Genomic DNA, 14,157 nt, shown 5'->3' with positions numbered 1-14,157 from the left:
CCTGAGCACCTGCATCTGAGGTGTAGGGCCCCCGGCTGATGTAGTAGGAGGGGGCTGCTGTTCAAGGGGGGAGTTGTCCACAATGGGGGTGACAACCCTAGATGTAGGGGGATTGGGTACCAAGCCAGACTCCAGCAAGGTGCTAATTCCTTTATTAATGATTCTCCAGCTGGCTTCGGCGCCCCCACCCTGAGCACGTGCTGCTGTGGAAGTCCCCTGGCACACTGATTGGAGGCACTATCTCTTTAGTTCCTAATGCCCCCCTCTCTGAGTCCTGCACTCCCTTTGGGCAGGGTCCTCGATCCCCCACCCCCATATCCATAGCCCAGGGTCTCCTGTGCCCTCCTAGTCCAGTGCTCCATTGGTTGGTGTCTCCGGGGCCAGCCGGCAGAGCGTGTAGACATAGTAGCAGATGCCACCAATGTGCCCGACTTCCTGCACTGTCACGCCAGCCCCCCCAGCCTGCTCCAGGAAAGGGACCCTGGCATCTGGGTCCTCATCTGAAAACTGCAGCAAGCTGCCCCCAGGGCGCAGCACTCGTAGGCACTCGGCCACCAGCCGCCCAGCTTGGCCTGGCCCCTGGGGGCAGCGCAGGAGTGAGTCGCATGTGCCCTTGTCCAGCACCAGGTGGAAAGAACCATCGCCAAAGCCACCCCCCTCAAGGTCAGTGGCATCAGCCACATGGAGGTGAAGCTGGGAGAGGGGGTGTCGGGGTGGGGGGACTTCCTGGAGCAGCCGGTGGAGAGACCTGATGGCCACAGGGGACACATCTACACAGGAGATGTGGACAGGGCGTGGGGAGTCCCGGTATAGCCCCAGACCCAGATCCGAAGTGCCACAGCCCACATCGAGCACCCGAGTGGGGCTGGTGTTGGGTTCTGAGGGGCCACACCCCTGCAGGGTTGGGAGCAGGAGCCCGGAGATGGCTGTGTAGTCGAAGAACCAGTTGAAATGTCTGGGGGTGCCAGCTATGTCCTGCTGCGTGTAGAAGCGGTCCCATGTGCCAGGCTGGGCCATGCTGTGGAACAGGCCATCTGGGGGGAGGAAGGTGGGGTCAGTCTATGGGCTGGGGAGTCGGTTGGGGGAGGGGGAAGATCCCAGCAGGGCCCATGGGGAGGGGTCTGAAGCTCTATAGTGCCTGGGTTGCCCAGTCTCAGCTCAGGCCTAGGCTGGGAAGGGTGGATCCCAGCCCTGTAGAGTTATGATGGATGGGTGTGGGAGAGAGGGCCACATTTCTGCAGGGGCCAGGGACAAACAGCCCCCTGGCCCTTGGTGTCATGCTGACTCCCCTTGGGTGGCTGGGTGATGCAGGGGGTGCAACCCCACCCTGGGGCCAGCAGATGGGGACAAAAGATCCTGGAGCCACCCTACATGGAGCCCACATGTGCTGCGGAGTTGGGGATGAGGCGAGACTGAATGCTCCATTTCTGGGGCTGTGATCCCCCTGCCAACTGGCCCCATAGTGCTAGGGCCACCTCCCCCAGTCTGATCCCATCTCCCCCATCATAACCCAGCCTGACTCCATATGACCTGGATCTTCACCTCTCCCCCAAGTAGGGTGACCAACTATCCTGATTTTATAGGGACAATCCCACTTTTTGGGTCTTTTTCTTACATAGGCTCCTATAATCCCTGTCCTGATTTTTCATATTTGCTGTCTGGTCACCCTACACCCATGTAACCCCATAGGGCAAGGACCCTTCCCACCCCTGTCCCCCCACACCTCCCAGCCTTACCCCATGGGCCCACCTCATCTCCCCTGCCCCAGCATGATGGTCTGACCCAATGGGACCAGGACCCCCCTCTTTTGCCCCTACAACTGACCCAATGGGACTGGGAACCACCATCCCTACAAGCCTGACTCCACGGCCCCCCTCCCCCTGGCCTGACCCTCCCATCAGCCTCTGGAGCCATATTATGCATTCCACCCTTCCCCTGCCGGGTCGTCCCCCACCCCCCCGGTACGCGAGACACGCCTGGCGAGGCGGGACACGCCCCAGTCAGTCCGTGCCGGGGGGCCCCGCCCCCCCAGACCACCCCTGCCGTAGCGCTGGCACCCACCTGCCCAGGAGCAGAGCGGCCGGAGCAGAGTCCTCAGGGCCGGGCCGCTCCGCGGGGGGAGCATCAGCGCTGCCATGCGGCGGGTGCCCGCGCCCGGCCTCCTGCTCCTTGTGGCGCGGCTCTATGCTCAGGGAGCCCGGGCCTGGATGCTCGCCCCCCCGCCCCTTCAGGGACCCAGCCCTAGGCTCCGCCCCCTGCCGGGGCTTCACCGCTTCCCCCCCCCCGCTGTAACTCAGGCCTGCCCGCGGGCGTGAGAGCAGGTTCTCGCCCCGTATCCCTAGTCACGGCAAGCAGCGGGCGGGTGATGAGGGCGGTTATTGCCCCCCCCCGGCTGGGCAGCACCCGCCCGCGGAGCTACGCGTACTCTAACCTACCGCCCCTTAGTGAGTGGCTGGTTCGTGTCCCCAGAGGAGGGTTCAGCTCCACAGGGGTATCGTCCTCGCTCAGGCAGCTTGGCCTCCACCAGGCCTCCTCCCAGAAGCAGTTGAGCGCCCGGCCGCCCGCCCCAATCCCTGTCCCGCAAACAACCAGCCAACAACAGGAACTCCATTCAGAATTTTATTAGCAAAAGGAGCACGTTCATTCAGCTTTAGTGCAACGCGAACACCCATCCACAGCCCTTCAGCTCAGAGGCAGCTGCTTTGCCAAGCTCAGGCTCTCTTCAACCCCATGCGAGGCGGGAACCCAGATCACCCAGCAACAGAGCAAAGACGAGAACCAAGGCCACCTGACTCCCACTGTAGGAGTCTAGCCAGCAGGCTGCACTGCCCCCTCCAGACAGAGCCCCGGCTCAGCCCCCACCCCACCCCCCTACGCAAAAACGTGCACTACTTTAAACTAGAACACCTCACCCGTTTCAAAGCAACTTCACTTAAACACTCTACTCTGCCTAACAGATTTAAACCAAATTGAAACAAAGTTGGTTAAATCCAAGTTAACTCCCCAGGACCTCTTCGCTAAATTGTGCGAACAGACAAGTCGCAGGGTCGTCTGAACAGGCACCTGGCCCCTCATCTTTGTCATCTTGGACCTGGAGCATTACCTCTTCTACACAGGGAATTCCACCCCTCCACTGAGCTCAAGTCTGAGCCCAAACCGCATGGCGCTAGTTGTAAACCAAGCTAGGTGTTATTTGTTTGCATGAGGATCAGGACCACATTGCACCGGGCACTGTAGAGAGGAGGGGTCCCTGCCCTAGGAGCGGACAGCCAGAGGCAAAGGAGGAAGACTGCAGACATTCACACCCACAGAAGCACAATCTCAGTTGCCCCTCGTTAGGCAGCACGTCTCCTAGAGGCATCAGGGCAGATCTGGAGGGGAGGTTGCAGTAACCTCCTCGCTGCTTCCAAGCCCACATGTCGTTGCGCTCTAGCGGCAGCACAGCTGAGTCCTCCGGGCCTTGCGAGAGCCTGAGAAGGGGGAGAAAAAAAATCTTAAGAAACCCCCTCCCCACGATCTGTCATCAGGGCAAGCCTCCCCCGACCCCTACCACAGAGGATTACCCACACCTCCCAGGAGAGCCTCCCCGCGGGGCCGCAGCCGCGTATCCCGGTGCTTGAGGATAGAACCAGCAGACGGGGAAGCTGCTGGCACCGAAGACAGAACACCGAGGGGGGGTGTGGGATCCCCTTCCTCTGCCTCCGTAGCATCACAGAGCCGGGCACCACACCGCCCGGGCCTGCCAAGAAAAGGAGGCGCCGCCCTGAGGCCCCCAGAACGCTGCTCCCCAATGTCTAGCAACCGCTGGTCGTCCCCGTTCCGAGCCCCCACCAATCAGCGCTCTCACCTTAGACCCCCCCAAACTAGCCGACAAAATTCTCTGTAGAAAGGCGCCGCATGTACCGCGCCCCAGCCCGGCGCAGCTGCTTATAAGGCAGGCCAGGGAGCTACTCGACGTAGCGGGGCAAGGGCGCGGTCTAGTGCACCTTCGTTGTGACTGGCCAGCCGGCCTTCCACTCAGAGAGCTGCATCCGGCTCGCCCCAATCAGAGAACGCGTTTCGAATTCAAATCCCCAGCGCGGCCCGACGAAGGTGGGACACGTGTCTGGGGGAGGCGGAAGTAAGGAACCGGAAGACGTGTGATGATCACGTCACGTGGCGTAACCTTCCAGGACCCAGAAGTGATTTCATCAGGAGCCGCGCGACCTGGGCCACGTGGGTGCAGCATGGGGACCCCAGGAGGGAAAATCAACCGGCCCCGAACGGTGAATGAGAGTTGCCCCCGGGGCCCGCCCAGTCCCCATAATCATCCAGCCCCTCATGGGGTTTCCTCTGGGATTCCCCTCGTGGCCTCAAACCATCTCCTGGGGGTCCTCTCTATGGCCCCTTCATTGCTCCATAACTTAGCCCTGCTTCTCCCTTTACGTCGCGCCCAATCGCTCCTCAGATCCCCTTTGGCGGGTTCCCCCTTCCCATGATCTTCTTTTTGAGACACCCCCGCCACAGCGTACACCCTGATCCCCAGTTCTGAAACGCATTGTCTCCTTGGGACACCAGCCCCATTGTCCTTTCCCCCATCACGTAGCTCTGATTTATGGTATTTCTGCGATGCTGAGCCCCAGAACCGTGGCTCCTTGCGTCCCCCAACCCTGGGATGAAAACAGGGCTGGGAGTGGAGGATTTTATTTCTAGCCAACCCCCAAATTCTCTCTGGCTCCCAACAAACTCGGGACCATCAGTCCCCTCCCTCCTCCTGCATTGTCATTTGCTAAGTGTATTACGATCTGAATTCTATAGTGTTTTGCTGGGTCTGTGCCTTCCCGCCCTTCTACCTGGGGTGTCCCAGCCCCTTGGCTGCTCTAGGGGTGCTACTGGTGCCAGGTAGTGAGTTAAGAGCCCTGTGCTTTTCCTCCTGTAGGAGCTGAAGAAAAACCTCTTCAAAAGACGCCGGGTTTTAAGCAAAGAGAAAAGAAGGAAACACCAGATCACAGGAGCTGTGGTAGACAAGGGGCTGATCACCATCCACCACCTGAAGAAGCGTGCGTGAGTCCCCCCAGAGGATCCAGAAGCTGCTCTGAGACAGAGGGCCAGGGAAGGGCATTTAACTATCCCAACTCAGAATAAGCTCAGCATTCAGGCCTCACCATCTCTTCAGACACCTGGGCTCTATTCCCCAGCTTTGGGAGGGCTGTGGGGTCTAGTGGTTAGTGCAGGGGGCCCTGGGATCCAAGGCTCTTTCTTGGGTTCTGTTCCCATCTCTGGGAAGGGGGTGGGGTCTGTGGTTTTAACATGCAGCTCTCCCTGTTACCACTGGACTCCAGTGAGCATCTGCAGCTGGGAGGTAGTAGAAGCTGCTGATTCAACTGCTTCTCCTGGCTTCTACGCCATCTCTGGGTGTAATATGGCTTTGGGTATCTCCTGCCCACAGTTCCAGCTTGCGAGCCAACATCACCCTCTCAGGGAAGAAGCGGAGGAAGCTGATGAAGCAGATCCGTCATGCCGCCAAGGAGCAAGCCACCATGCAGGGTAACCTCTTCTTTGCTGTGACCCATGGGGCCTGGGGGAGGATGTGTGTGGTCAGGGTCCTGAAATGGGTGAGTAACCCAAAGGGGGCAAATGAAGCTAAGAGCAGGGATGGGTAGACTCTGCTCTGAAGAGGGGGCAGGGCTCAGGGTCTTCCGGCTCCTAAAATCTCACGACACCCACAATCCCCAGAACCATCTGGGGCTTCCTGGCTAGTTCAGTGTCCATAGTGCTGGACTGGCCCATGGACAGGCTGGGATCAAATTCTTGCCAGACACTCTGTATGGCTTTGGAGGAGTCACTTCATCTCTTTGGGCCTCAGTTCTTAGTCTGTTGAGTTGAGATAATGATGCTTCCTTTCTCCCACCGTATTTAAATGGGAAGCAGGGACTATATCTTCTCTGTGATGGGGGCCCCCCCACATCTTGGCTGGGCTATGTGCAGCGTGACAGGGATTACACAACTGTTATACGTGCACAAATGATTTTCCTTCTCTCTTGGGCAAAGTTGAAGCTGTGAACCTGGCACAGACAAAAAAAATCACCGGCAGTGGGAGGAGGAAGAAACCTACAGCCTCCCAAGACGTGGAGATGAAGGAAGCAGAGGCTGGGCCAGGACTGGACAGCTGAACCACCGGCTCCAAAGCTTCGAATCTGCCCCACCCTTGCTTGCTGCGTTGATGCCTGCAGCTCCGTGACTTTGCAGCCTCCTTTCCAGGATTCTTGGGGCAGATAGTGTCTTGTTCTCATTCTCCTGGCTCTATTCTATGCCGGACCCTGGGTGAATGGGCAGCTCCAAGCGTCTCTGGCCTCTATCTGCTTTTCTAGAGCTGAAGCAATGCCAACCCCATCCATGTGGGAAGTGACTGGACGAACTGGGGCTTTGACGTGTGACTCAGTGGTATTCTGTGAAAGAAATAAAATCATGGCTTAGCATCTCAGCTTGTTTGTGCTGCTGCCTTTGGGGGTCTTCCATTGCGCCCCTCACCCCAGCAGTCTGTGCATGGTGGCTGTAAGTCAGGGTCAAGAAGGGGGCTTTGTTTGCGGGAGGGAAGGGGACAGTGGCCGTATGTGAAATGAACCACCTCTGGAGCTTACCATCTCCCTCTGGCTGGACCCCTAGAGGGACAAGCAAGGGTGGGAGGGGCTTTCTTGATAATGAATAGTCTTCTTCTACTTGGCCTTCGGGAGATAGGAACTGAGCTGGACTAGGTGAGTCTCAGGGCAGTGGTTGTTTTGGGTTATTCCCCTTCAGGTTGAGCATGGGGAGGGCTCCTTCTGGGGTGGGGGCTGACTGTGCTGTGAGTGTCTGTGGGGAAGCTCCCAGTTGTCTTAGTACAGCCATGACCAGGTGCAGCAGGAAGCCTGTTCCCTTTGCTGGCTGAACACCCAGGGAACCTTTTTCAGGCCTGGTTAGCAATAAGTGGACTCAGGGAAATGCTGAGTTTCATGCTGGCGTGATGGTTTCCTTGGCAGGAGGGGATGCAGTCCGGACACAGAGGGATCACTTCAGATCATACACTTGGGGGGGGGGGGGGGGTGAAGGGTTAGAAGGAACTTGGGAAGAGGCCAAGGAAGCTCCTATCTTACAGCTACTGCTGGACTGCACAGTCTGTATGAGGTGGTAGGGATGCGTGACTGAAACTGGGTATCACACCTGGGGAAAAGGGACCGGATATATTATTATTGCTACTAACAGCATCAAACTGGCTCAGGGCAGTGCTAAGATGTTCCCCTCTAAGCCCATGGGCAGGACTGCCCAGTGGGTGCAGCATGCTATGCACTATCTAAATCAACAGGGATCTTGCTGCTGGAGGCAAGAGACTGGTGGATCACTACTGGTGCATGAATAAGGCAGGATGCTGGCCTGGAGGGGCTACGTCAGCCAGCTCAACCCCAGCCCTTCTCCTGCTTTCATTAGTCACTGACAAGGCTTCTGTTGGTGACAGGGGGATAAGTAGAGCCCTGCGTGGATACAAAAATTTGGATCCACAAAGATGGCAAACAATACAACCACATCTATGGATGCAGATACAATATCTCTGGATCTAAAGCAGATAGCTGCAGATTTTTAGGGGTCTAGGGATACGCATGTGCTTTATTGTCCCAGTCAGGAGGGCAGGCCTCTTGGCAATGCTGTCCTGAGGGGACTAGGGGTGGGAGGGACCTACAGTGGCTGTCCCAGCACTGGGTGCTGGGGGGTTGCAGTGGCTGGAGGGAGGTAGTGTTATCTTGGGGAATCCAGGCTGTCCCTCAATTCTAGCCTTGCTCCAGACCTAGCACTAGTGTTTGGTACAAACTGTAACAAACTCTCCTGCGCTGGGGGAGCCACCCAAAAGTGAAACCCTTTTGCATGGGAACCCAATGTGACCTAGATGCCCCCAGCCTGGATTTTTGCTCAGTCTTTATCCCAGATCAAATCCACCTGCCCCAGGTAAGATCGATCTCTCTCTCTCTCTCTCTCTCTCCAGCTCAGACCCCAACTCACCACAATTCAGAACTTGGCAAATCTCCAATACAGGACTCACCAACCAAGCCCCCAGATCCCCACAGCTGACCATCTCCCTGTAGTTTGGCCCCCAGATCAGCACCCAACCCCTCAGCCAGATTCCCAAATCCATTCCGCAGTGAGACACCACATCTAGCCCATTTCCACCAACCTCGCACCCTCCCTGGCCTGAGCTCCACCATCTCCCGAACGTACTGGGGCAGGAACCTTCATATCGGGCACCGGGTGCGAGAGGGGCCGTTTCTCTGTGACACGTTCCCCAGTGCGCAGGCGTCGAGTGAGCCTGAGTGCTGACACCGGGACCCCCCGGCCCTGGATGTCCGCGCTGTGTGACGCCCCGGGGGCGGCGCCGCCAGGGCCGCCCCAGAACCCGGCCCACGGGGCCCACCCGCCGCTCAGGTACCGGGAGCCCCCCAGCAGACCTCTAGCTGGGAACCCCCGGCCCCGGGTCCTTGAGCCCCACAACTCCTCTCCCCTAGGCAGGGACCTCTCACTGGGAACCCTGCCCCACAGCCCCTCCACCTGGGCAGGGACCTCTCACTGGGAACCCTGCCCCACAGCCCCTCCACCTGGGCAGGGACCTCTCACTGGGAACCCTGCCCCACAGCCCCTCCACCTGGGCAGGGACCTCTCACTGGGAACCCTGCCCCACAGCCCCTCCACCTGGGCAGGGACCTCTCACTGGGAACCCTGCCCCACAGCCCCTCCACCTGGGCAGGGACCTCTCACTGGGAACCCTGCCCCACAGCCCCTCCACCTGGGCAGGGACCTCTCACTGGGAACCCTGCCCCACAGCCCCTCCACCTGGGCAGGGACCTCTCACTGGGAACCCAGCCCCACAGCCCCTCCACCTGGGCAGGGACCTCTCACTGGGAACACAGCCCCTCCACCTGGGCAGGGACCTCTCACTGGGAACCCAGCCCCACAGCCCCTCCACCTGGGCAGGGACCTCTCACTGGGAACACAGCCCCTCCACCTGGGCAGGGACCTCTCACTGGGAACACAGCCCCTCCACCTGGGCAGGGACCTCTCACTGGGAACCCAGCCCCACAGCCCCTCCACCTGGGCAGGGACCTCTCACTGGGAACCCTGCCCCACAGCCCCTCCACCTGGGCAGGGACCTCTCACTGGGAACCCTGCCCCACAGCCCCTCCACCTGGGCAGGGACCTCTCACTGGGAACCCTGCCCCACAGCCCCTCCACCTGGGCAGGGACCTCTCACTGGGAACCCTGCCCCACAGCCCCTCCACCTGGGCAGGGACCTCTCACTGGGAACCCTGCCCCACAGCCCCTCCACCTGGGCAGGGACCTCTCACTGGGAACCCTGCCCCACAGCCCCTCCACCTGGGCAGGGACCTCTCACTGGGAACACCCCTTCCCAGCTCCACAGCCCCTCCCCCGGGACAGGGACTTCTCACTGGGAACCCCAGGAACAGGGACGTCCATGGGGAAGCCCCCAGAGCCACAACCCCTCCCACAGGTCACTAGGACCCTGCCTTCCCTGGGAAAGCCCCCCATGGGGAACTCTCCAGGGGGGTCTTGAGCCTATCAATCTTCTTCCTTCCCCATCCCCCTCCCTGACCAGATCCCACTCCTAGGAACAGGGATCCTTTCTCTCCAGCTGCCCAGCAGGAAATCCCCACTGCCCCCTTCACCTGGAGCCCCATAATCCCCACCTCTACCCTGGGAATCTGATCCGCAGCCAGAGCCCCCAGGCAGGGACCTCCCAAGCAGGAAATTCTCCTTTCTCCAGGTTTTGGAGGCCCACAACCCTTGTGATCAGGCCACCCAACTGCCCCAGCTAGGTACCTCCCTACCAGGTAGGGACTGATCATAGTTCCTTCCTGAAATCCCTTCTTCTCTAAGTCCTGGAGCCCATGACAGCTTTATAGGTCAGCTCTCTCCTGAGACATCAGGTGCTGCTTGATGTCTTTGGGCTGTTGGGGGAACAAGGTTTAAAGCCCAGCCCCAATGGGTTGTAGGATATCATCCATGTTATAATGGACTCCCTACTGCATGAGAAAGGAAAGTACAGGCTGGCGACCACTTCATAGGATGAATGACTGGCAGCTACTCCAGAATCCTTGGGCCTGCTCTCCCTCCTAACACCACCACCACCACCACCCCCCTCCCCGGATAGCATTAGGGCTAGTGATGAGGATGATGGTGAGGAGACTTGGGATCCAGGCCACAGGGGAGGTTGGAACATACATCCCTCTTGCAGCCTGATGTATCTATGCTTCCCCTTCTTGCTCACAGTTCCCAGGAGCTGGCCCAGGAGATCAAAGCCTTTCTCAGTGGTGTGGACCCTGTGCATGGTAACAAGCTGACCATCAAGGAACATGCCCGCTGTGCCATCCTGCTGCTGCGCAGCCTGCCACCTGCACGCAGCGCCGTGCTGGACCATCTGCGCAATGTCTTTGACGAGTATGTCTGCACCTATCTGTTGGAGCTGGAGAGCAGTGAGGGAGGGCTGGGCACCAGGCGGGCTCAGGGGCCCAACCTGGATGACGTTGTGCAGGAGATCCAGAATGTGCTGTCTGAGTTTGTCCGCATGAACCCCAAGGCCTGGGCACCTGTGGTATCAGCCTGGTCTATTGACCTGATGGGGCAGCTGAGCAGCAAGTATGCAGGGCGGCATGGTGTGCCTCACGCCTCCAGCCTCAATGAGCTGCTGCAGCTGTGGATGTCGTGCAAGGCCACTCGGACGCTGATGGACATCTACACCCAGTGCCTGTCCTCCATGATCAGCACCTGCCCCGATGCCTGTGTGGATGCCCTGCTGGACACCTCAGTGCAGCATTCTCCGCACTTTGACTGGGTGGTGGCTCACATTGGCTCCTCTTTTCCCAACACCATCATCAGCCGTGTCCTCTCCTGCGGCCTCAAGGACTTCTGTGTCCATGGGGCAGCCCCTGTCGACCTGCTCTTCCCCACTGCTGCTGACAAGCGGGTGCCCAAGATTGCCTCGGTGGTGGGCATCCTGGGCCACCTGGCCTCACGCCACTCAGACAGCATCAAGCAGGAGCTGCTGCGGATGTTCCATGAGAGCCTGGGACCTGTGCGTGACCAGCAGCAGAAAGCTACGGTGCCCTTCCTGCTGCAGCTGGCAGTCATGTCACCCATGCTGCTGGGGACCATCTCCTCTGAGCTGGTGGACTCCCTCAAGCCGAGCGTGCTGAGCCAGCTGCACCAGCACTTCGCTGCGCTGCCCCGCGAGGACCTGGAGAACATGGTGAGCATCGTGGTGCATCTCATCTGCCAGACATCAGCAGGGGCCTACCGTATCCTGCAGTTCCTGGTCAACACGGCCATGCCAGCCTCGGTCATCACCACGCCAGGGCTGGCTGTCCATGACAGCGTGCGCGAGGCCTGTGACCGCATCATCCAGCTGTTGCTGCTCAACCTGCAGAAGCTGGTATACAACCGGGGCTCGGCCAGCCTGGGGGATGCTCCGCCCCGGGCTGTGCCCTTCCTGGATGAGCTGAAGGGCCACGTGCGGGAGCTGTGCGTGGAGACGCTGCGGCTAGAGCGCAAGCGCTTCCTGTGGCAGCACCAGCTGCTGGGGCTCCTCTCAGTCTACTGCACCCCCAGCTGCGCCACTGACGCCCTCTTCTACCTGCTGACGCTGGCCCGGAGCCAGGAGGAACTGGGCCTGGCCACGCAGCTCTACGCTGTGCTGAGCTCCTGTATGAGCGACCTGCTGCCAGCCACTGTCAAGAAGTGCGTGTGCCAGATCCACATGGGGGGGCTGTCGGAGCAGCACATGGTGCAGCTGTTCAACAACCTGGCGCTGATTGTGCAGTGGGAGGGGGAGGGCCCTGCCTCCATGAGCGCCCAGCTAGGGCCTGTCCTCTCTCTGCACCTCTACGACCTCGGGCAGCTGCTGCTGCATCGCAATCCTGAAGTGGCTGAGGCTGCCTCCCTGCTGCTTTCCGTCTGCCCTTTGCCCCGGGCCATGCGGCCAGCTCACCTGCTTGTCATCATCCGCTCAGCTGTGCACCAGTTCTTCCTGGTGCTGCACCGCCAGTGCCCCACGGGCATCAGCTACAGCACCCGGCTGCTCTCCCGTCTTAGTGGGGCCTCTCCAGCTGCCATGAAGGCCATCCTGCAGCAGCTGGTGGAGGGAGCCCTGCACCCAGGGAATGCCGAGCTCTTTGGAGGCCTGGCCGAGCCGCCTGCTGGGGATGACGCCAGTCTGGAAGGCACCAGGATCTCCCTGTTGGACATCAACCGGCGCTTCACGACTGCCGTCAACTTCTCTGGCAGTGTGTGGTCAGTATTCCATGCAGGGGTGATTGGGCGCGGGCTGAAGCCACCCCAGCCTGCCCGGCGGCAGGAGCCTGAGGAGATTGTGCACAATGTCCAGAACTTCCTCAGCCTGCTGCTGCGCTGCTGCCGGGGCGGGCGCTATGGTGCGCCAGAACCCCCAGCCCACACGGCGGCTGTCAACCCTGAGGCAGCCAAGGCAGTGGCCGTGGTGCTGGTGGAGAGCGTCTGCCCAGACGTCACCAACAGTGAGCTGGGCTGGCCGCCCGAGGAGCACACCCGCAGCACAGTGGAGCGTGACATCCAGATTTGCCGGCGCTTCCGCGACAACCCACTGCTCTTCCAGCTGCTGAGGCTGGTGGCAGCCGGCCCCCCAGCCCTGTGCTACTGCTCGGTGCTGTTGCGCGGCCTGCTAGCCACCCTCATGGCCCACTGGGAGGCCTCACGCCACGGTGACACCACCAGCTCGCCATGGCACCTGCACGCCTCCTGCGCCCTGGTGGCCTGCATGGCCGAGGGCTCCCTGCTGCCGCCTGTGCTTGGCAACATGCACGAGATCTTCCACCAGCTGGTGCCCTTCGAGGTGCATCTGCTGCTGCTGAGCGTCTGGGACTACATGCGGGACAACAGCCCCCTCCCCCAGAAGTTCACCTTCCAGGCTGACAAGGGGCTCTTCTTCCGTGACTTCTCCCGTGACTGCGATGTTGGGAAGTACCTCTGCGTGCTGCACAGTGTGCTGCACAAGAACATCGACCGCCTGGGGCTGCTGTCAGGGCGCTTCCAGACCTAGCGCTGCCGCCCTTCTTGAGACAGTCCTGGACTCCCCCCACCTCCCAGGGCACAGCCACCCTTGCCATCTTAGGACAGTCCCAGACTTAGCTCCTGCCCCACTCCTAGGACACTGCAGTGCCTGCTTGAGTGGGGGAGATGGGACATTTGACTCTTTTTTTTTTTCTTTTTTTTTAACTAATTAAGAATAACCGTAAAATTCTCCCAGGGTTCAGTGAGGGGGGTCACGGCACCTCCCACCCAGTCCCTGGAGCTGCAGGCAGGAGCTGGCACAGCTGGCACTGGGGAAACTTCACCCCCTTGACAGTTTCTCTCAGGGACTGGGAGCTTTTGTTTCTGGTTCCAGGGGGCTTGATGGCCCAGGTTTGGGCTGCCCTGGGGTAGTGAAGGGCCCTGTGCCACCCACAATGAGGCACTGAGCATGCTCAGCAGGTCCCAGGGCCACATCAGCTCACTGCAAGTGCTCCCAAGCTTCTGGGCTCTTGTCTCCTCACCCCCTGTTGGGGGATTATAGCAGGGTCTCTGCCCTGGGACCCAGCTAGAGAAACTGGCTGGGGGTGGGAGGTGGGGGATGCAGATGTGTTCAGTACTTCTGCTCCAGTCTAGCTTCTTCTCCCACTCCCTGGTGCTGCTGAGCTGGGCCTGGGTAGATTCTGTTCCTGCTCTGTTTTTAGAGCTGCTGTGGACAAGGGGGTCTTAATAGAGGGTAGACACCTGGGGGCCAAAACCAGCCTCCACCTCCATCTACCACTGTTGGGTGGGTTCCACTCTGTGTAGGAGGGGCTGTGTGCTGGGGCAGCCTGGCTCAATCATCCTCCGGGCCACCATCTCTCTATTGTCCGGGCCCACAACCACATCCTGCTTTGGGATCAATGGAACAAGAATTGTCTGAAGACCCCAGCTATTCAGGGTGCTACATCCCATGCTGGGGGCACAAACCCCAGCTCAATCTGCTGTCGCCATTGCCAATTCCTTCTCCTTTTCAAAATAAAGACTGAGAAGGGAATGTTGCCCCTGCAGTTGGTGTTGGGGGTGTGTGGGAGGGTAGTCCCCAGCACCTGCAGCTTG

The 14,157-nt window shown here is 59.9% G+C and overlaps 3 protein-coding genes, 1 long non-coding RNA gene and 1 other non-coding gene across 6 annotated transcripts; 2 read left to right on the top strand and 3 right to left on the bottom strand.

The window, feature by feature from the left end:
• Window positions 1-135: 135 nt before the first annotated feature.
• CSKMT (citrate synthase lysine methyltransferase) lies at window positions 136-2,237 on the bottom strand. Its single transcript, XM_075130495.1, has 2 exons — window positions 2,062-2,237; window positions 136-1,034 (listed from the first exon to the last, which is right to left on the bottom strand). Exons 1-2 carry the CDS (start codon window positions 2,135-2,137, stop codon window positions 346-348), a joined length of 765 nt encoding a protein of 254 aa, XP_074986596.1. The 5' UTR covers window positions 2,138-2,237; the 3' UTR covers window positions 136-345.
• Window positions 2,238-2,606: 369 nt separating this feature from the next.
• Window positions 2,607-5,430, bottom strand: LOC142072715 (uncharacterized). Of its 2 annotated transcripts, none has more exons than XR_012669269.1 (2): window positions 5,145-5,430; window positions 2,607-3,470 (listed from the first exon to the last, which is right to left on the bottom strand). It is a non-coding gene; the product is annotated as an uncharacterized LOC142072715 (long non-coding RNA). The 2 variants fall into 2 exon arrangements; XR_012669268.1 differs by lacking the exon at window positions 5,145-5,430 and adding an exon at window positions 3,848-4,040.
• LOC142072916 (small nucleolar RNA SNORA57) lies at window positions 3,603-3,756 on the bottom strand. The gene has a single exon (XR_012669523.1). It is a non-coding gene; the product is annotated as a small nucleolar RNA SNORA57 (small nucleolar RNA).
• On the top strand, window positions 4,110-6,463 carry C7H11orf98 (chromosome 7 C11orf98 homolog). Its single transcript, XM_075130502.1, has 4 exons — window positions 4,110-4,265; window positions 4,919-5,043; window positions 5,429-5,526; window positions 6,031-6,463. The coding sequence occupies exons 1-4, from the start codon at window positions 4,143-4,145 to the stop codon at window positions 6,150-6,152; spliced, it is 468 nt and encodes a 155-aa protein (XP_074986603.1). The 5' UTR covers window positions 4,110-4,142; the 3' UTR covers window positions 6,153-6,463.
• Window positions 6,464-8,296: 1,833 nt separating this feature from the next.
• Window positions 8,297-14,095, top strand: INTS5 (integrator complex subunit 5). Its single transcript, XM_075130494.1, has 2 exons — window positions 8,297-8,430; window positions 10,291-14,095. The coding sequence occupies exons 1-2, from the start codon at window positions 8,348-8,350 to the stop codon at window positions 13,088-13,090; spliced, it is 2,883 nt and encodes a 960-aa protein (XP_074986595.1). The 5' UTR covers window positions 8,297-8,347; the 3' UTR covers window positions 13,091-14,095.
• Window positions 14,096-14,157: the final 62 nt, after the last annotated feature.

This window comes from Caretta caretta, chromosome 7 (assembly GCF_965140235.1).
Source record: "Caretta caretta isolate rCarCar2 chromosome 7, rCarCar1.hap1, whole genome shotgun sequence".
Taxonomy (NCBI): Eukaryota; Metazoa; Chordata; order Testudines; family Cheloniidae; genus Caretta; species Caretta caretta.
The sequence above is the reverse complement of the archived record's forward strand: the minus strand, read 5'-3'. Positions and strand labels throughout refer to the sequence as shown.

Excerpts from the sequence above, each read along its gene's own strand:
- CSKMT (XM_075130495.1), bottom strand. The coding sequence starts at position 2,137 with ATGGCAGCGCTGATGCTCCCCCCGCGGAGCGGCCCGGCCCTGAGGACT. Across the intron at positions 1,035-2,061 it reads GCCGCTCTGCTCCTGGGCAG|ATGGCCTGTTCCACAGCATG; the intron begins GTGGGTGCCAGC and ends TCCTCCCCCCAG.
- C7H11orf98 (XM_075130502.1), top strand. The coding sequence starts at position 4,143 with ATGATCACGTCACGTGGCGTAACCTTCCAGGACCCAGAAGTGATTTCA. Across the intron at positions 4,266-4,918 it reads AAATCAACCGGCCCCGAACG|GAGCTGAAGAAAAACCTCTT; the intron begins GTGAATGAGAGT and ends TTCCTCCTGTAG. Across the intron at positions 5,044-5,428 it reads CACCACCTGAAGAAGCGTGC|TTCCAGCTTGCGAGCCAACA; the intron begins GTGAGTCCCCCC and ends TCCTGCCCACAG.
- INTS5 (XM_075130494.1), top strand. The coding sequence starts at position 8,348 with ATGTCCGCGCTGTGTGACGCCCCGGGGGCGGCGCCGCCAGGGCCGCCC. Across the intron at positions 8,431-10,290 it reads GGGGCCCACCCGCCGCTCAG|TTCCCAGGAGCTGGCCCAGG; the intron begins GTACCGGGAGCC and ends TCTTGCTCACAG.